Source organism: Plectropomus leopardus, chromosome 7, assembly GCF_008729295.1.
Source record: "Plectropomus leopardus isolate mb chromosome 7, YSFRI_Pleo_2.0, whole genome shotgun sequence".
NCBI lineage: Eukaryota > Metazoa > Chordata > Actinopteri > Perciformes > Serranidae > Plectropomus > Plectropomus leopardus.
In genome coordinates, this window is record NC_056469.1 from 3,507,080 (window position 1) to 3,528,757 (window position 21,678).

General features: G+C 38.3%; 1 protein-coding gene across 1 annotated transcript in view; it reads right to left on the minus strand.

The window, feature by feature from the left end:
• cdk14 (cyclin-dependent kinase 14) overlaps positions 1 to 21,678 on the minus strand; it is a 229,031-nt gene that overhangs the window by 92,545 nt on the left and 114,808 nt on the right. Inside the window, exons 9-10 of the mRNA XM_042490904.1 lie at positions 10,706 to 10,826; positions 5,636 to 5,729 (exon numbers count right to left, since the gene is read on the minus strand). Of these exons, the coding sequence (XP_042346838.1) occupies positions 5,636 to 5,729; positions 10,706 to 10,826 (215 nt within the window). The remainder of the gene's footprint in view (positions 1 to 5,635; positions 5,730 to 10,705; positions 10,827 to 21,678) is intronic.

Consider the following 21,678-nt stretch of genomic DNA (forward strand, 5'->3'; position numbering starts at 1 on the left):
GCAGGATGGATGGAAATGTCAGCGTCAGGCTCGCTCTGACAGGTGGAGGCTAGTTCTGTGATCGCACATTGCCTCGCCGAGCTGCCGCACACCTCCACATTTCCATATTCATCTGTCTCTTCTACTTGTAGCTGACAGCTGAAGGCACACTAACCAAAACACTGAATGTGATTTGGATGAGAAATAGCAAAAGCTCAGTTTGACCCATCAGGATTTCTGGAGTAATGGAATATATTTCTAGAATAAACAAAGATGCATTTGAATAAAAATCAAGGAGAAAGGCTGGAATATCAAAGAAAGTTAATGTTATGTTGAGGGAAGTTATGCTGAAGTTCAGTTTATAGAAACTCCTGATGTCTAACCACTTTATTTGGAGGTTAAACTAAAATTGTGCTGCATTAATGCCTAATTGCACAGACAGATCTGAATTATCACTGTAGGGATGAGGTAAAATACAGGAAAAAAAGGTCAATTGAGATGTAATTAAACATTCTTTAACCAGTAGATGCTTTTCAACCAATACTAATAATACATCTGAAATGTTGTAAATGTAGGAATGTTGGTAAATCACCTGCATTGATTTGTTGATTAAGTGTGGGGGAATTTTGACAAAATCTATTTTGCTATATCATTTTTGGTTCATGCACCGCTTGCACTTGGGCCATTAACCCTTTGAAACCTGCAGCAACACCACTTTTCTTTTCACACCACCTTCTTTTCACACCACTTTTCGCTGCTTCCAGATGAAACTTAAGTATTTAAACATTTGAACCTTGAACAAACTGATGTGATTTCTTACAAAACAAGGGGAAAAAGCAAAGGGCAACTTAGTAAGAAATGTTCCACAAATTGCAAGAAATTATGTTAGAAAATTTAAAATATAAAAAAGCAAGGGAACGAAAAAAATCTTTTCAAAACCATTTCAAACATGACAACATTAATGGGTCCAAGTGTTTTCCCTTTTGGAATGGTATTAGAGTCATCATAAAAATCAAAAATCATTATGCTTTGAGCACTTTAATCGGGTAAGTTATTCTTTGTTTTTTCATTTATATATTTATATATTTTTTTAAAACTAATGTCCTTTTTTTTCTTGCACGTTTTACTGATGTTTTTTTTGCAAATTTTTGGGTGATTTCTTCTGTCATTGTCATATGCCTTCTTCCCTTGTTTTTCAAAAGAAATCAAGTTACTTTGATCAGGCTAAATTTCTCACAGTAGCGTTTTGGAAAAAAAAACGGATATGGGAAAAATTAAAAGATTGTGTATTGTTTCTCTTTATCCTTAAAGGGATAGTTCAAATTATTTAACATGGGGTTGTATGGGGTATTTATCCATAGTCAGCGTGTTTCATACAGTAGATGTCAATCACAATATTTTATATTTACGATTAGGACTGAAAAAAAAATAACTCAATGAAAGTAGAAAACCATACTGACATATAACATTTTTTACAGCCTGAGTTTGAAGAGTGCATTTTGTGTGCAGAGCGATATGAGTGTGAGTATTTGACACTGCACAAAAAAAAAGAATCTATGTGTAATGTCTAATCTAAAAAATCTATGTTGCTGCAAATTACTGACATATTCCAGGCTGTGAAAAAAATCTACTTAGCATATAGTATATTGAAAATAATTCATTTTTTAAATATTTGTTTGGTTTTTTAAATCTAAAAACAAAGTGGCATCATGACAAATCATGGTTTTAAATGATTCAAATTCTGAAAATTAATAATTATTTGATATTTATTATTAGGACTGATGTTGGTTCAAAAATTACCTCAGTGAAAGTATGTATAATATTTTTTAAAGCTTGATTTGGAAAAGCACATTTTGTGCGCAGAGCGTGTGTAATATTAAGTCTCTATGTATAGAATTAATCTAATTATGTTTTTAGAACAACTGAAATAAAACATGTGAAGTCGCTGTGTTTCTGAATGGATCTGCGGTGACACAGACCACTTTATATCTGGTCTTCACTTGTGAGTGTTGAGGCTCGTTGTTGAGCCTGACTGTCATATATGAAGACTGTCATGCATACATTCAGTTCTCCTGTGGACCTCCATGATGGCGCCAGAGAGTAAAAAAAAAAAAAGAAAGATAGGTTTCTGACCAAAAGCCTCAGTCGGGGAGCAGCGTGCAGCTGAGCCTCATCGTCAGTCTGGCCAGAGGCCATCTGACTGTCGGACCTCCCTCCTCTCCCGTCCAATCATGGAGAGTCTTTGTGTCTGAGAGGGGAGCTGGATCGCTGAGGACTGAAGCCTCTTACAGATGTGCACAGGAAGCCCCACTCGTCCCCGCTGGCGTAAAAGACAATCAATAAGAAGCATTTTCTTCATCTGCCTCTCCTCCTGCTAGGTATCAACGCTTTGTGAGAACCCCCCACCTGCAGGGCCTCCTCCACCTCCACTCATCCCTTCATCCAAAATCCATCCAATCTCAGATGCATATCTTTAGCCTGCAGCCCAGAGGCCAGCCAGCAGAGAACACGCTTTGTCTTCATACTTGACTTCTTCCCTGGTCCAAGCCTTTCGTTCCCTCGTCTCTGTAATTTTCGACATTAATTATTCATGCCCTTCCAGCCTATGAATATAAATCCATTATGTCTGCCCTGCTACACTCCGCTTCAATTAAGAGATCGGGGATGAAATTATACGGGGAGATGGCAGATCAGGCGATTTGAGGAATTTATGAGACCTCACTTCACTTTAACCCTTTAAAACCTGACCAAGTGGGAAGGAAAAATCCATTTCACAAGAAATGAAACAAAATAAAAAATAATAAAAAATTAAAAGTCACAAGAAATTACCCCTGAATACCTATATGAATATGAATATATTTTATTTTGTTTCATTTCTTGTGAAATGGATTTTTCCTTCCCACTTGGTCAGGTTTTAAAGGGATATATATATTTATAAAAAGTAGTTCCTACATGAAACTGGCCCACAACCAACAGTATAATGGAACTATATGGCACTCAGCTTGTGGTGCTCAAAGTGCCAAAAAATACATTTATAAAAATCAAACAGCCATGTCTCTTTGCAGGAATCATGATCCAGTTACTCAAGATAATCCACAGAGTTTGTTGTGAGCCAGTTTCATGTAGGAACTACTTTTTTTTCACACCGCACTACATCCACCACCAGACTGGTAATAACCTTGGTCAAATCAATTTTATTTCTTTGAAATTAGCAAGAAATGAGTAAAAATTACACAAAAAATTAAAATAAAGCAAATAACTCAAAATACTTCTTAAATGTGTAATAATTCTGTAAAATAATTTTAAATATATTATTACGGTAATTACAAATATATAGTTTTTAGCTTTCTAAAAATACTTTTCACTCCACTAATTTCTAATAATCTGAGGGACATTGTTGCCCATTGCCATTTTCCATGTTTTTGAATTCCATCAAAAAAAATTGCCCACGCTGTAAAGGTTAAAATACTAGTGAAAGGCGTCTTAATTCAGCACAAGAGAAGTGATGCAGATCCAGGTTTCAAAGGGTTAATGGGCCGACTGTGTGTGTAGAAAACATTAGATCATCAGCCTGTAGCTTTGCTACCAGGCAGAGTGAAAGCAATGATTCATGCTGTTTATACCACAGCCTGACCCTGCCATCAGCATGTGGAAACACAAACCAAGACTCATGCTCCAGGTGAGATTTGTGCATCTCACCGAAATATGTTTCATTTCACACACAACACACAGAAAGAAACAAGCCTGACCAACCTGTATGGCATCTAAATGCAAGCATTTTACAGCATAAAACATGCTGCACATTGAAAAAGACATATCGATAGCATCAGACTTTTTAATGCTGCTGCATTATTGCACACAGAGCAACACTGCAAACCAAACTGTACTGGAAACAGGGAGACAGCCCTAGTGACGGACACTACTCCTGAACCAGATCAGAAGCTGCCATCTCTTCCTCTGCTGCTGTCTACTGTGATCAACATGTCAGCTGACTGCACTGTCAGCAGCCACACAGGACACACACTACTGAACTATGATTAGGACACACACTTTGTATTTGTTGCTGTAACGATGACAGTGCATGTAGATGCAGCAGCCAGTGGCTCTTCAAGTCCTCACTACATTTTGCTGCTAGATGCACCTACTTTTTGGCTTGCTTTTGATGTGCAAAAGTCAGATTGGGGGCAAGAAGTGAAAAACAACAGTTGGAAATAATAAGGAAAGGAGAACAAGTGAATATGCTAAACCCCAAGATGAACCTGCATGCTGCAGATATCATCAGAACATTTCTCGACACATTAGATATGATCCCTATGCTTTAAAAGTGATTGTTCCCACAGGTTAGCCAACTTGCCTGGCATGGAGGCGATTAATTGCATAAATGACTTTGTCCTGCAGACTTCCTACTACACAGCGAGCCAAATGAAGGCGAACAAGAGTCTTGAGGCTTAAAACTATTTTGTGTGTGACTGGGTCAAAGCCATCAGATCAAAGGCAGCATTGAATGACTGCCATCTTGTATTTGTGCGTGAGTGTGTTTGCTTGAGAGTCAGTCTTTTTATATTACAGTTTCAACTCTAAAGTAACTTTACATGGATGGATGCAGCACTAGCATCGGGCTATGTGCTAGTTGGCTAACTTTAGCTACTATTTTTTACCTTCTTCTGTTAGGTCGACCATTCTCACCGTGCGTTCACAGCGGACGTGGCACGAGTGCTTCACACCGTGTGTTTACGTACAAAGTCAATGCAAAGTCATAGACAGGAGCAAATTCGGGCTGGGCGATGCAATGGACATGAAGGACACAATGCGATGGACACGAAAACGCATATTTGTCCATGTCGTGCAAGTTGAAGTTTTTTTAACTTTCTCCTTGAGTTTTTCAAACGTCTTGCCTTTAATATGTCACTACTTTCGAGACTCAATCATAGCTCTTTTTTTGTTTTTTACTCCCTGGTTGACCAGTTGGCACAGCCGTAAACAACACCAAACTTTTTTAAAGCGCTTCTCCATGCAGAAATCACGTCCTGCTCAGTCTGTGGTTATTCGCTGTGATGAGACTTCATGTGCAAACAACCTATCGAACCTCAATACTTTTTGAATACTGACTGAAAAATGTTCATATTTCCATCTAGTATTGAAAACTGCTGGGTATTGAAAGTTAGAATTGACAGATTTGTCAGGTCTTGGTTACATGTACTTTAGTAATATATTTTTCTGATATTTTGCTGTCATGTATAACATGTTTTTACTGCTCAGCAAACATCCATAGATTATGTGAATATCATGTCGGTCAGTTCAGTCTAGGCTCAACATCCAACCTCTGACAACCTATTGACATTCAGAACAGTGTCAAGATTTAGAAGTCCTTCAGTTTACATGTCTTTACAGCAAAGTTATTGTCCTGATGTGTTTGAGAGGCTTGATTCACTTTGCTATATGGCAAAAATATTCCTAAAACTCGGGCATCAGCACTGAAGCTCAGGTTTTGTGTTTCCATCTCTATAAAAACTGTTGAGACAGTACTCAGCCATATTCCTGCTGCTGTTGGACTGAGAGGAAAGGAGATCCAGCAGCACTGGCTGCATGGAACCAGGTCTTCAGAACACACACTCATACAAACACACACGTAGACGCTGCAGCATCAGTCACTCACTAGGAATATCCTCTCCAGCTGGTCCTGGATGTCCTTCATCCCAGGAAAGGCAGCCACTCCTTGGATCATCTCAATGAAAATGCAGCCCACTCCCCTGAAAAAGAGAGCAGCACATGATAAAGCCTCTATTTTAACATTGGCTTTGTTTAAAACTTAAACCTTAAATGTTTTTTGTTTCCTGGGAGTTATAATCATTTGACAGGCTTTGGGGGAGGGGCATTGAGTGCACTTTATATCATAAAAAAACATGAAGGGGAAAATGGATCAACTATTCAGGTCATGTGACTTCATGCCAACATTCAAAAATATACTCATCATTGGTTTCAAAATTCAAAATATAGTCCCATGTGAACAAAGCTGATGGCCATGAGGTACGTGTTGTTGTTTTTTCATGTTTATTATATTTTTGGGGGGAATTTTGTTTTAGAAAATTGTTGTTTTTTTTTAAGAATGACTTCATATGTTCTTGTTGAAAAATAATGATTTGCATTATCACAACTTTGATAATTAGGTATTCAATATCTGTATCCTGAAGGACACATTGCCCAGATAAAAGTATTAAATTTAGCAGTAATCACTCACAGATAAATGTATGTTTTTAGGCCTATTTTCTACAGATAATCAATAATATAAAGGTGTGAAACATTGATTGCTATTTATTTTTTATTCTTAGTTTTTTGGTTCACGAGGGTTCATCAGATTTAGAGGCTGCTACACCATCTGGTGTTACTGCACCAGATAAATCATCCTCTAACCTGTACTATCCTTAATGGGATATTTAAAGTGTCAGGGCACCACAGTGAAGATGTAAGTATAAAAAACAGGAATTATTTTTTTGTTTCTAAATGTTAATAGGTCATTGTTAATTCAAAGATTAGATTTTTTTGAGCATTTAAAACATGCCTTATGTAAATAGTAATTATTCTGTTTTTTTCAGCTTTTTTAAAAAGTTGTGTGCAAAACATGAAAGAAGGGTAATTATTGTTTATAAAATGTTGGACTGTTCAATAAAGGGGGATGTGTTTAATTTATACCCTTTAGGGCAATGTATCTCAGGAGATACAAACTGTTATTTCATAACTAAAGGTCATATTTTAAAAAACAAAGAAATCATGAAATTCTGTTATTTTAGCCTAGATACATTAAGAAAATAGCAATTAACTAGTTTTGCAAAATATTCATATGAGCCTGCCCATTTAAGGGCCTAATTACAAGTGCACTGGATTCTCTTAATTTGTCCTGAAATCATTGAATATTTGCTCCTAAAAAAATAAAAATAATCATTATCATTATAATCACTGAAAATCACAACAGGTTTACAGTTTACAGTCATCTCTCCAACAAACGTCACAGTAAAAGTCTTTCTAAAAACTTAGTGATATGTTTTCTTTCTGACTGAAGGCTGAAATCAGTAAATCTGTGGATCAATGAGGAGCTGTTACACTGAGAAATATCAAGTCCAGTAAAGAGGGAGACTGCAGGTGTGCAAGTGTGTGTGTGTGTGTGTGTGTGTGTGTGTAATTTGCCAAAGGGCTATTGTTTCCTGACAGATTCACTTTCTGCCTCAGTGCTCACTCCCTCTGAGCCGAAAACACCAGCAATGCAGAGAGAGAGAGAGAGAGAAAGACAGAGAGAGACACACACTGAGAGAGAGACACAGAGAGAGACACAGAGAGAGACAGAGAGAAAGACAGAGAGAGACAGACAGAGAGAGACAGAGAGAAAGACAGAGAGAGAGACAGAGAGACAGAGACAGAGAGAAAGACAGAGAGAGAGAGACAGAGAGAGAGACAGAGAGAAAGACAGAGAGAGAGAGACAGAGAGAGAGACAGAGAGAAAGACAGAGAGAGAGAGACACAGAGAGAGAGAGACAGACAGAGAGAGACACAGAGAGAGACACAGAGAGAGACACAGAGAGAGACAGAGAGAAAGACAGAGAGAGACAGACAGAGAGAGACAGAGAGAAAGACAGAGAGAGAGACAGAGAGACAGAGACAGAGAGAAAGACAGAGAGAGAGAGACAGAGAGAGAGACAGAGAAAGAGAGATAAAGACAGAGAGACAGACACACAGAGAGAGACAGAGAGAGACGGAGAGAGATACAGACAGAGAGAGAGAGAGAGAGAGAGAGAGAGAGACAGAGACAGAGACAGAGAGACAGATAAATTAAACTATAAATTCATCCCTCAAAATGTCTACATTCCTTCCTTTTCAACAGTCCTGAAGCCTGCCGTGGATGAAATCCTGCATCATGAAGATGGATCAATCTCCATGTCACAGCTGTAATCTCAGCATCCAGGATTTCTGCTAAAGCATCCAGATGTTTTACCTGAGGTGTGTATGTGAGGATGAGAGCAGTCCCCAAACAATACCAGTTTAATCTGTATGTTATACTTTCTATCAGTTTGCTCAAGTCATTTGGTGTGCCCCTATATTGGATTATGATATTGTTTCAGCGGTTATACTAATCAGAAGAGATGGCTCACTGCAATTCAAACCTCTTAAATTCAACCTTATCACGTATTACTTATTTATTTTTAAAAAAAAGTAATAATTTGAGAATAAAATTGTAATCGAAGTTGTAGTTTTACAACAAAAAAAGTCGTAATTTTATGAGAATAAACTTGCAACATTAAGAGAATAAAGTTGGAATATAAAACAAATAAAGTCGTAATTTAAAACATGCGACAGCACAGGCAGCCTCCTTGGCAACCGGGGACAAAGGTTGCCAAGGAGGCATGTGCTCTCGCATGTTAGATTGCTTTTTTTCTTAAAATATTACATCTTTTTTTCTCCAAATATTCTGTAACTGTAATTTAGCAATAACAGGACTTTATTCTTGAAACCAAACTTTTTATTCTTTAGCATGGCTGTAATCCTCCGTTGTACATTTTCAGTTTAGCTGGTAAACAGTTCCATAGTTTCGCTTCTTAAATAGAGAGGATTGTTTTTCCAAAAGAGGTTTTGCATAATGAAGCGATATTACACGAGAGTGTGTGTTTTGACATCATTTGAGCACGATAGTGATGTTGTTAGGAATGAGGCGCTTGCGTTTTAGGTGCAGACGTACGTAAAATGGACAACCTGTAAACATAACGCCTCTGGCCAGAGCTATCGCCAGTGCAGATGGAGATGTGGAGCAGTGCAGGCTACCATAACTGAACCTGTACATTAATCCATGCATGACCACACATGAGTGATCTCAGCATTGACTTTGATTGACGGATGTAAGTGAGATCTGCAGGAATTTAAAAATAGAGCAGCTCTTTGCCTGTTTTTCATCACGTCCCCCTCCTCACAGAGGGCAGCCTGTAACCTGTAGGCGGCTGTGATGGATGCTTCTCATGGCAGGAAGACAGATCTGCTCAACCTTTTGGTCCTGCAAGAGATGTTTCTTCATGGAAGACTGCTTCCTAAGTGACCAGGGTGAGTGTGTGTGCATGTGTGTGTGTCGCAGGGTGAATCTCAGTGGGATGGAACGCCACCCTGCAGATTGCCCACCTGCAAATACCCTTAAAGCAGACACAATTCCTCTGCCTCCCAGAGCCCCAAAGCCCCCAACTGCTCTGTAATTGGATGCTGCAGGATGCAGCTGGGGTTCATGGGATGTCCCTGCTGACTGCCCAGACAGAAGGGGTCACCACGGCTACACAGAGCCCAACAGCAGCAGCGCTGGAGGGAGGCCTCAGGGGAGAGGGACACTAGGTGCAGACTGGCTGGTCCAGCAGAGGAAACGGATACCTGCACCTCTGGGGTAAATTCATTTTCCACTTCCTGTTTGAACATTTGTTGCAGTTTTGCTCAACTTAATTTTTTTCTTTGTGAGTAAAAGTCCAGAAAATGAATCAAATTTAACTGCGTATTTTTCAGCATCTCTCCATCAGAGTCAAATATTACAGTTCAGGTAGTCAAAATTTAATTTTCTGTGAAACATATTGCAGATTAATCATTCAGTACGTTTATATGATGAAAAAGTCAAATTGTTGTGTTAGTCGGACTAAAGTTGGACGTAAATACATGTAAACATCTTGGTCCGGGTGAAACTGTACTAAATTGAATATCTCAAAATCAGTCAAACACATCCAGATAAGGCAATTGGAAGTTGAGCTATTGCGTCATGTAAACACCTTAGTCGGACTTGAATCGGATTGAGTAGTTGCTGGAGTAGTAAACTAGGTTTCGTTACATTTAGGATTCTACTGACGCAATTGTTTTCCAGTTATTAGTCAGACTCCATGCATTTCTATGGAAACTGAGCTTAACAGTTGCAAAAAGTTTTGTATTTTGAGCGCTAATTGCCCCAAAACATTAATATATTTTGATTAAATATTTAATCTTGTTGGTAATAGTTGTATAATCGCAATATTACACTCAAGGGTGTGCTTTATAATCATTTGTGGCACTTTGGTGATGCTATCAGACCTCAGCACAAGCATGTCAGTCCTGACGGCATCCCTGTCATTCCATAAATGATGTTAAAACTCACCCTCAAGTGTAGCATTTCTTAGTTTTTCTCTTTAGACAACCAGCTACGGTTAACCGACGGCTTTGGGATAAAGATTTTAAAGCTAAATTGTTTATGCAATATTGGTCAGTAAAATTTTGATTACATTTTTTTCTCCTAATCATTAGTCCTACTTAAAGTTATGTAATAGCCGGGATAATGTGTCTGCTCATGTGTCTAGTGGTGTTCTCGGGTGGTGTGAGAGACCAATCAAAAGTTGACCACATTGCAGTTTAGTTGTTCCCTCATATCTGCAGTGGCTCCATCTGTGAGTGTGAGAGGGATGAATGTGTATGATTCTGCCTCTCCAGATCCACACTGTTTGTGGGAGTGGGATACAGGAGGTGAAGGGTGACCACACAGAGAAAACACAGAAGGGAAAGAAACTACAATACATAATCAATCTACAGCACACTACAGGGAACATACCCTCCAGTTAGGATAAGCTACACGTTAGTGGGTTTAAAATGGGTTGTGTACAGTAAAAAACAGATGTATATCTTAATGGATTAATTACAGAAAGAGTGTGGGGGGGGGGTCTCAGGGTCAGGGGTTAGGAGTACTCACCACATGTCCAGGCAGGTGGAGTAGTCTGTGGATCCCAGCAGGACGTCTGGAGGTCGGTACCAAAGGGTCACCACCTCGTTGGAGTAGGTATGGCTGGGGACCGACTTGGCCCTGGCCAGGCCTGAGGGGAGCAACACAACAACAACGTCTCAGAAAGCATTATCATTGACTGACCTTCACCAGACAGCAAAGCAGAGCACTGGAGATGGGCAGCACTCAATGAAAACATACCGTTTTCATAGGATTAGGGAAATAGAGTCTTTGTAGCAAATAAGATTATAACAAAGAACAGAATATCAATAACCTGTTTGGGATCGGGACAGTGGCCAAAGGCACACAAGGCAAAGTGTTCACTGCATGTATGCAACAAGACGGATCTTCCAAAGCATGATTTCCCACAAAGATCTTTGTGGTTGAAATATTGCCTCAATCAGTTTTTGAGGGCTTGCATTACTGGTGACAATATTCAGTGTGCAGACTCCCCCTCTGCTGCCATTGTTAAGATATTGAAGCCATAATATTGTTAACTCCACCTGGCAGACGTGTCTCTGGACTGACTCCTGTACATTCAACCGCAACCAGCCTCGGATTGCCTTTCAAAGAGAAATCAAGATGGACGACCTTTGAGGTTTCACGAGGAACAGAGTGACGTGAAAATCAGTGAGATGAACCCAAAGGACCAAAACTCCTGACTGAGTCAGTCACACATCATTGAAGTTATGTTGATCAATTGTGACACTATGGGTAGCTACTTTTAATATTTGTAATTTCAAAGTATCATAAGGCTTTATGAGAACCGCGAAAAAGTGCAGGTTTTTTCAAACCATCTCCAGGATTGTAATAATATATTAACCCTTTAGAATCCCAATTGACACCGGTTTTGTTGTGCTGCGTTCAGACAACTTTCATGAGCATTTAAACCTCTGAAACCTGAGAAAATTGGTGTGATTTCTTTTGAAAACATGATAAATGTCTGTAAAGCTGGAAAAAAATACATTTAAAAAAAAATAGTTGGTAAGTTATTAAGGTGACAATAGATATTAGATATTATTAAAAAAAAAAAAAAAAGGACAAATGTCCAGAAAACTATATTCATAATTCTTGTAATTATATATTCTAAAATCATGTAACAGAAAAAAAAAGTTTATTCTATTTTTTGCACTTTCTTCAGGTCATTTTCTTGTCTCTCTCTTTTTTTAAAAAAATAATTTTTTTGCTTTTTGTTTCAGGAAATTTTCTTGTAACTTTGTTCTAATTTCATTGGCTTGATTTCTTCCAAAAATGTAGGAATAAGGGCAGACACAACAATTTGAAAGAAATTAGTCAAAGGTACGAGAAAATTACTTGAAAATCATTAAAAATTAATTAGAAAAAAAGAAAAAGCAAACAAATAAAGAAATGACACAGAAAAGGTACTTTAAAAGTAAAATAATTTTCTAATATAATTTGATTCATTTTTTTTACTCGATGTTTTTCTAGATTTCAACAATTTTCTGAATCTACTAATTTCTTGCAATCGATGAAACACCTCTGATTAAGTTGCTCATTACTTTTCTCACCATGTTTTCAAAAGAAATCAAACCAAGCTGTTTAAGGTTCAAAGGGTGAAATATTTGTGAAAGGTGTCTGAAAGCAGCACGAGAAAAGTGACGTCACTCCAGGTTTTAAAGGACAAAGCAGCTTTAATGGGCATCTCCAGGTTATTGTAACCCCGCTCCAGCGTCTATGTGTGCGGCGGCACACAGCCAGGTTAGTTAAGTATCGGCTGACAGTGCTCCCATGGCAGCTAATAGCAGAGCAGAGTGCAGATGCAGCGAGCTTTAATGAGGCTGATGGCATTACCTCTTTGTCTCTTCCCAAGTGGTCGGAAGGCTTAATTAAAGCATTTAGCTTAGTAAAAAAGGACTTCCTGCCCTGCTGATAGTCCCCTGTGTGAGGGAGGAAGAGGGGTAGAGGGGAGAATAAATGAGAGGAGGGGGGGCATATTTAACATTTCCTCGTTTTGGAACACTCAAAGGAGAAAGGCGTTTTAGCCGGCATTTATCACGGCTGAGCACTGTAATGTCCACATTGGTCTAAGGTAGAATAGACGCCATCTGCCCGCTCAAACTTAAAGGCTATTATTTCCACTGCAGGCACCCTGTATGTGAGAGACTCTTATTATTGCCCGAATGATAAAAGATATATTTGCCATCTGTAATGCTATGTATCAGTCTAGATTGTTTAAGTGTGAGTTGCAGGGTGCTGGAGATATCAGCTGTAGAGATGTCAGCCTTCTTGCTGATATATAGATGGCACTCAGCTTGTAGTGCTCAAAGTGCTCACATGAGATGGTAATTCAGGCAATTCTAAAAAAGTCAAATTTCACAAAACTGCAATGGAAACACTTTTTTTTTTGCTTTTCTAGGTCACATGATGCTATGGCTATGTGCTTGTCAGTAGGAACTGGCTCCCATGGGGACGATGCAGCAGGCGCTACAAGAGGTGTTATTGCATCAGCTGTTGTATGTTTCTGTGTCATACTGTTTGTGCTTTATGTGTTTTTATTATGTTTTTAACACTTGCTTCAACACAGATTGCACTCAAATAATAAAACTGAAATAACTCAAATAATTAAACTGAACTGAACTGAACCGAACCGAACCGAACCGAACCGAACCGAATCAAGTTCAAATCAAACTGAGTGAAGGAGGCAGTTGTGAAGTGGGTTTGGTTGGTGGTTTCCATGTGCTTTCACATTTGGACCACCTTGCAAAGTGTCCTATAGGTAAGTCAGCGGCAACATGATGTTGGCGTGGAAATGACCGAGCCCTAACCTGCCCCTTCAAACCCCCCCGAGTCCACCTGCAGAGGAGGATAATACTTCAAAGCCCTGACCTATAGCTTCACACACACACACACACACACACACACACCCTCAGCCTCCTTCATCTGTCTGAGTCCACCAGATGACCTGCCATCCTGTCCAGGTAGCTGCTGTGATGAAGGTTAGCAGTGAATTATACATCACTATCTCACACACAACACCGGGGGTCGCAGAGTTTTGGGAGGAAGAGGAGGAGAGGAGGGCTGCAGGGAAACAGGAGCAAGAGTAAACGAACAAAGAGATAGATGGAAATAGTCTCTGTCCCTGGGGGAAAGAGCCCACTGTTCTTTTGAAGTTCATTTGGATTTTAAAAGCAGTTTGTAGCTTCGGCTGCTTCTCCTCCTCCTCACCAACATGCAGCAGATTGAGAGATGGACTGTGTCCTGCCAGGAGCTATTTAAGATACCGTGGGAAATATTTCCACTGGGAGCAAAATAAACTTCTTCAAAATGAAGTTTAACTCATTTTTGGGCATCATGGCTCCCCGATATATCATCATCAAACTAGCATACGCTACTGCTTGTCTTAACCCTTTTAAATATGGACACCTGCAGTGCTACTTATCAGTCTAGATAGTTTTGTTGCAAGTTGCAGAGTGTTGGAGATATCGGCTGTAGAGATGTCTGCCTTCCCTCCAATACAATAGAACTAGACGGCACAAAGCTTGTGTTGCTCAAAGCTCCAAAATAATACCATTAAAAAACTCAACAGCAATGTCTCTCTAAAAATCATGACAAATTAAATGTGCAGACAAATATGTGTATATCTGTACGTCACAAAAACACAAAGTGAAGACAGACTCTGCTGCAGGGAGAGCAGAGTGTTTCTGCTGCAGATGAAATTCACACATCTACTATGAATGAGGAACCCGAGCAGGTAAACGCTGCTGTCCTCGGCTGTTCAGAGGAAAACAACACCTGACTTTTTCTGAGGAAGGGGTCAAACTGAAGAGACAGATAAGAGATTCAGCATTACAGAGACAGCATGCTGCAGCCTCTGTAATCAGGTATTTTATTTCTCAGATATGACCTTTGGCACTGAGAATTTTGATACTTCTATTTTCTTTATGAGTGTTCAATTAATTACACATGCTTGATTAGTACAGCTGGACATTAAGGTTTTTAAAAAATGTGTTCCCCTCTTTAACCATTTGAAACCTGTGTAAAAAGAAGGCAATGAGCAATGTGTATATAGATAAATATATATATATATATATATAATATATATATATATATTCATAGAAAACAAATTAACTCAATATATAAATTATAGTATATATGATAAATTGTTTATAAATTGTATTCTATTTTGTAGGGAATATTTGGTTACAATTACATATAGTAGTATGTTTATATATATATATATATATATATATAATATAATATATGTGTGTGTGTGTGTTTTGCATAATATATTTCTTTTCTATTTATTTTTGCATTCATGAGTTACATTTTCAAGTGAGTAAGCATATGTAGATTTATAAGTTAATGAACAATGGGGGGGTCAGATAAGTTTTCACTTCGTCCTACTCCTTTTCGAACTTTTGATTTGACTGTTTTTTTTTCTGTTTCTTTATTTTTCTTTTTTTCACTATAATTTTACTGGTTTGCGTGTTCATGGTCTTTGGGGGGAAACATGTTCATTTCAGTCAATTAATTAATGAAAATTAATGTAATAAAATAAATACATTAAAATGAACTATAATAACTACAAAGAACAAAAGCAAAAAACTAACCAACTAACTAACTAAATATTTTTTTGTGTTTAGTAAATGCCTGGAAAAAGTTATGAAAAACTATAATTATTTTGTAACATAATTTCAAATATTCAGTTATAATAATCATAAACATTGTTAATGTATACTTTTTTCTTTTCTCCCTAGACATTTTCACTGGCCTTTTAATAACAGTTTTCTAAATCTACTATTTTTTATTCTTTTATTAATTTATTTTTGTATTTATTTTTACAATTTCTAAAACATTTATTACCAAAGTGCTCACTGTCTTTTGTTCAGGGTTCAAAGGTTTAAATACTGAATGCAGCACAAGAAAAGTGATGTTGCACCACCTTTCAAAGGGTTAAATCCAACATTTTTGCGTGTGTGTGTGTGTGTAGTGCACCACCTGCCATTGTCCCAGCTCATTTCCCAACACAAAGTGGACTGTAATGAGCTCTGCATTACAGTAGCTACATGAAACCAGTCAGGTCATTATCTACGCACGCACACAAACACACACACACGCACGCACGCACGCACGCACGCACGCACGCACGCGCGGGCGCACACACACACACACACACACACACACACACACACACACACACACACACACACACACCATCATTTCTGCTCCCTCTGTGTTAAACCCTGCACTTTGTTTCAGTCTGCTCTCAGGTTTGGACTAAGACACACATACACATGAGTAGGTTTCATTCATCTGTTGGACTTCAGAACACCATCTGCAGCCTCTGACAATCCACATCCCTGTTACACACACGCGCGCACACACACACACACACACACACACACACACACACACACACACACACACACACACACACACACACACACACACACACACGTATCCGTGTATGGTGGCGAGGCGCTGGGTGGTACAGCACGCTGGGGAGAGCCAAACAGTCTGCTCCGGGTGCCTGCAACATTCCTCCAGCTCCATTGTCACATTGCTTCACTCCTCACACATCATTATCCCAGCAGCTGTTCATTCAGCACACAGCAACAGAAACTTCTCAGGAAGTAAACACACACATCAGTGCACTGTAGCTGGCTTTAGCTGCACTGAGTGACAGTACGACTACTGAACGTATGTTCAGTCTAATGCAATCAGTGCTTGTTAAGCTGGAGCTAGCTTTCTCAACATGTTTGACTTACAGTTGATGCCTGCTAATGACTTTCACTGAAGAGACGCAGATATGTTGAGATAAACTCAGGATTCTCTTAACAGTCTTTGCAATCTCCCACAAACCTCTGCAGTAAGGCTGCACAGGTGATTGTGTGCATGTTTGTTGATGACCTCCTTTAACCCTTTCACACCCGCATCAACATCAGTTTTCATGTGCGGTGTTCAGAAGTCTTTCCCAGTCATTTTATCCTCTAAAATCTGAGAAAACTGGTTTGATTTCTTTCAAAAACACAGGCAAATCATAAGTAACATGACAAAAATGTCCAGCAAACTGCAAAAAAGATTTTTAAAAAAGTAAAAGGTGACAGGTGACAGGGAAGTAATCTGAAAATGAATTGCTGCAGATTTTTAGATATTATCAAAAAAAGGGAAAAATGTCCAGAAACTTCTCTTAGGTAAATATCTAAAATTATGTTACAGAAAAAATAGCCATTGTTGAGAGTCATATTATTATTATCTTTCTAGATTACTTCATTTATTTAAGTTTTTTTTTTTTTGCTTATTTATTTATCTATTATTTTATTTTATTTATTTATGTGTAATTTTTTACTCATTTTTTGCTAATTTTGGAGCCATTTCTTGTTACACTGCTTGCCCCCGCCCTCATGTTTTTTTAAGTAAATCAAGCCATTATTTTTCAGGTTTCAAAAAGTTAAAAGCACCTGCAACCAAAGTATTTTTATGAATCATTGTTGCAGTTAACAGAAAATTAATTGGCAACTGTTTTGATAGTTGATTAATTGTTTGTCATGTTTTAAAGCAAAATTAAAAACTATTTCACTGTGTCCTAGCTTCCAAATTCAATTTGTTGTTGTTATTTTGATATTTCCCTTAATAAAACAATCTATGTGTTTAGATATTTCTCACCATTTTCTGACATTTCATAGGGAGTGATTAATTATCAGATTAATCAATAATGAAAAGTCATCTCAGCCCTACAACATGTGTGCTGATGAATCAATCAACTGACGAAGTGTAGATGTTCTTCTGGCTGGTTGCCCATGAAAGGAACCTGCAAAAGCTGGATGGAGTAACGTGTGTTTACCACACTCCCCAATTAAGTTTGAGGTATTAGCATGCTAACATTTATTAAGTATGTCTCAGCACGATGGCTAAAGACACGTTCCTTTGTTCTCTGAATGAGTAGAACTGGCTGACCGGGTGACCGGAGAGGACCTGGGACTCCAAACTCTTCCCTCTCTTCACAAACTGTCTAGAACAGGTTCTCACATGGACAGAGTCCCAAACACACACCGCTCTGTCACGCTGTGTGTGAATGAGGCTCAGATATGGTTTCTGGCGGCTGACCGCAGCCTGTGCTCCTGGTTGGCGATGGACGCTGGCAGCATATGGCAAAGCTTCAGTGTTTGAGTGCAAACACAAGCAGCCTTTCAGCAGGTCCGTCCCAACCATGGACACGTTCTGTCTGTCTCAGGAGGCTATGGAGTATGTGGGCTATGAGCAATGCTCATCTGCTGCTTCATCCGCTGCTATAATTAGCCACTTGTCAACTGAAAATTGCCTCAAGGCTAAAGTCGTTTGTGTGTGACGACAATGTGCACTTGTTGCCAGCACAAGTGTGGCTCCAAAGAAAAACTTCAATAACATACAGCAAAGATTGCTCTCTCGTCACCAAAAGGCATTAAGACAAAGATTTTCAGTGCATTTCCTTTGTTACAAATATCAGCAAAGCTCATGTTGTATAGCATCACTAAGGAACATGTAAGTATGTCCTCTTGTGAATGCACATGCTACAAACAACACACTTACAACACTGCCCTGTAACACTACTTGCAGTGAAAAGTACCCAGAGTACTAGGGTTCAGAGGAAATCTGCAGATGTAGAACTGAGCTTATCAGACCTCTGTAACACGCATCTCATGTCTGCTAGAGGCTATTGGCTCAAGGCTATATCGACCACCACTAGCATAGCACTGCTGAACTGTTGGCAGCAGAGATGCATTATAGGTAATGTAGAGGTGCCAGGTTTTGACAGGGGAAGGAAAATGTGTGGAATAAAAAAAGACTAGTTCTGCTACTGCTGCATAGATTTTGTATATTTTTTTTAATGTCTATCGTGCATGATGCAAATAATGAATAATAGCAGATGCCTCTAGCAAATCACCTTATAAACTGTGTGAAAGTGACATCCCTTTTGTTGTGCTGCTTTCAGACCCCTTTCACAAGTTTTTAAACCTTTAACCCAAGCAATTTTTTTCAAAGGCATGGGTAAAAAAAGCAAAAATATCGGTTCAAAAAAAGGAAGGGATAAACTGTATTTAAATTATCATAATAACATTAAAAATTATTTTATTAAACTGTTATAATTTTTCCGCACTTTTTCGAAGATAATGTCTTTGCAAATTTTTGGGTCATTTTGTCTTTCATGGCTTTTTTTTATCCGTGATTTTAAGGGGAGACACTGCAGGTGAAGAAAGTAAAACTTTTTATCAATGTTTTAAAAACAAATTTAACAATAATATAATAATACAAACAAGACGTGCCGGGTCTACTCCACGTGGTATTTCATAGGATACACTTTTTGCACTGTAGGCCCTATGTATGTGTGTGTACTCCAACAGGGATGCAGTGATTCTGATCTACACAGCAGCTCCACTAAACAAACAATACAAATGGCCCCCCACACGCCGCTTAAGTTGGCCTCCATTAGTTGTGTCCTTGATATGAAACGTGGCTCCTTATGTGCTGCTTGTTTGTGCAGCTCATTAAAAAGTGAGTAAAGCCACAGAGGAGCAGAGGGGAGCATCTGGAGCCACTCCACAACCAGCAGCTCTGGCTACTGAGGCTGATGAGAAAGCAGCCCTCCCCACTCAGTCACCCCCGCCCCTCTGCACAGATCCTCACCTCTGCACATTATCTACCGCTTTAAAGTGAGCTGGCCATCTTTTAGGCATGAAGTGAAGTCACTGGTGTTGTGATAAGTGTGAAAATGTCAATGCTGTTGGGCTCTTGTCCACACCTCTTACTGACATTGACCCGCTGTTCAGTGGCATGAAAAATTCCCTATAAATTAACCCCAAAGTAGCCCATTTAATTTTGGCCATTAAAACTGTGACCAATAAATTATTGTAAACCTTTGAAACCTGAGCAAACTGACTGGATTTCTTTTAAAATCATGGGAGGAAAGCAATGAGCAACGAAACAAGAATTAGTAAAAAGTTTCAAGGAAATTACCTGAAAACAAGAACGTGGCCTTCAGAAAGTGCTACAAATAAAATCAATTTTATAGAGATATTTTTTTCTGTAACATAATTTTAAATATATAACAAATATTGGACATTTTTTTGGTGACTGACTGATGCAAGACTCTACGACATGTGACACTTTTTAAAAGGTTAATGATGTCCATCTTAAAAAAAAACCCAAAACAAAACATTCATTTTTATCTAGGCATGCCAAGTCTTAGTGACATCACATGAAGAAGAATGAACCTTTGAATGTATCTGTACATTGTAGTCTACGGTGCATTTATTTCATGTAACAGTTTGGACTTTAAAATGAAATGATTTGAAGTAGTTTCCATACTCAACAGCAGAAATGTAAAGCTGGGGGGAACCATCTGTTTACAATGGGCCTATGGGAAGTCCAGTAAAGTGTAGCATCAGCTGGAGTCTATCTCTGCTCATATTAGGTAGGATGCAGGGCACACCAATAAACAACTCTAAAAACTCTAAGTTAAAACCAGCAGCCATCACAAACTGAAAATGTAATTACACTCAACAATAGGAAAGCTGTGAACGCAACAGAAAACGTAGTGATGATTTTTAAATATTAGAGCTTTGCCAGTGGTGACTTCATTATGCCAGCGACCCTCATTCACTGAACGGTGGCCATGGCCCACTGGTGGGCCTCAGAGTGCCATCCTGTGGGCAGGGGTTGCCAAATGACTAGATTGGTAACAAAGCTATTTTCATATTTAAATGTTCTTCACATGAATAAAAAAAAAAGTCAAATTAAAAGTGGGCCATTGTTGCCTTGGATTCAGTGACACAAAATGCAATTTTTTTTTTTCGTTTTGCAATTTATTACAAAGAAAATTTTCAGTCAAAGGGAAAATAAATGATAAAAAAAGATGTAAATAACAAAAATATCTGCAAAATAAAAAAGTGAAAGAGGAAAAAAAGGAGGTGAAGAGATGCAGACTAATTAATAGTAGGAAGAAATGACTACTAGGCTCTGTAACATGGCCGTCTGTTTCCTTGGCTGTAACTGGGCATACATTTTTATGGTGTACTTATAGTTTCTTATCTTCCGTCATCCACCTCTTCTCAAACAAATCTTCCATATTCTTTATTTTGTGAGTAACTTTTTTTTGTTTGTTTGTTTTCTCACTCTTTGGGTCTCTGTTTCATTGCTGCAATTATCAAGATCCTAAATAGGTATTTTTCATCATTGATTGAGAGTAGCTGAAGGTTTTCCCAAATTGATATATTTTGCTTTCCAGTTTTCCAGCTTTTCCTGTGCTGCGTTTAGTCGCCCTCACAAGTATTTAATCCTTTAATATCTGAGCAGACTGGTTTGCTTTGTTGGAAAACTTGGGGGAAAAAGACAAGGACCAACTTGGCAAGAATTGTTCTGCAATTTGCAAGAATTTAGTGGTTTTGGGAAATTATTATTTATAAAACAAAAGCTGGGGGGACATTTTCAAAAACTGTATTTATAATTATTAAATAGTTAATTATTAAAAAAAATATTTCATTCTATAAGCAGCTTTTCAGGTCATAATTTTATTTATTTATTTGTTTATTTATTTGAAAATATTTAAATAATTTTCCTGTAAATTTTTTTTTTTTTTTTTTGTTGCAAATTTTTGGTCAGTTTTTCTTAAGTTGATCATTGACGCTTTTCCATGATTTTGAAGGAATTAAGCTGATTTAATCAGGCTTCATAGGGTTAATGTAGCAATACTTCTAGTTAGGAGTTACTGTCTGTGACCTTATAAATGTCCATAATCAATGTCTCATGGAAGACTAATTGTTGCTCTAAAGTTGGATGGACAAACTGATCAGAGCACAAGCACTTATGAGCACCAAAGGAGAGAAAATCAAGAACTGGAGGGACTACTTTTTATTGCTTCTAATACACTCCACAACTGTCACTTTATCAGCTGACCCATGACCTATCTTAATACATCTTCATTGCAAACATCCCTCATCTATTCC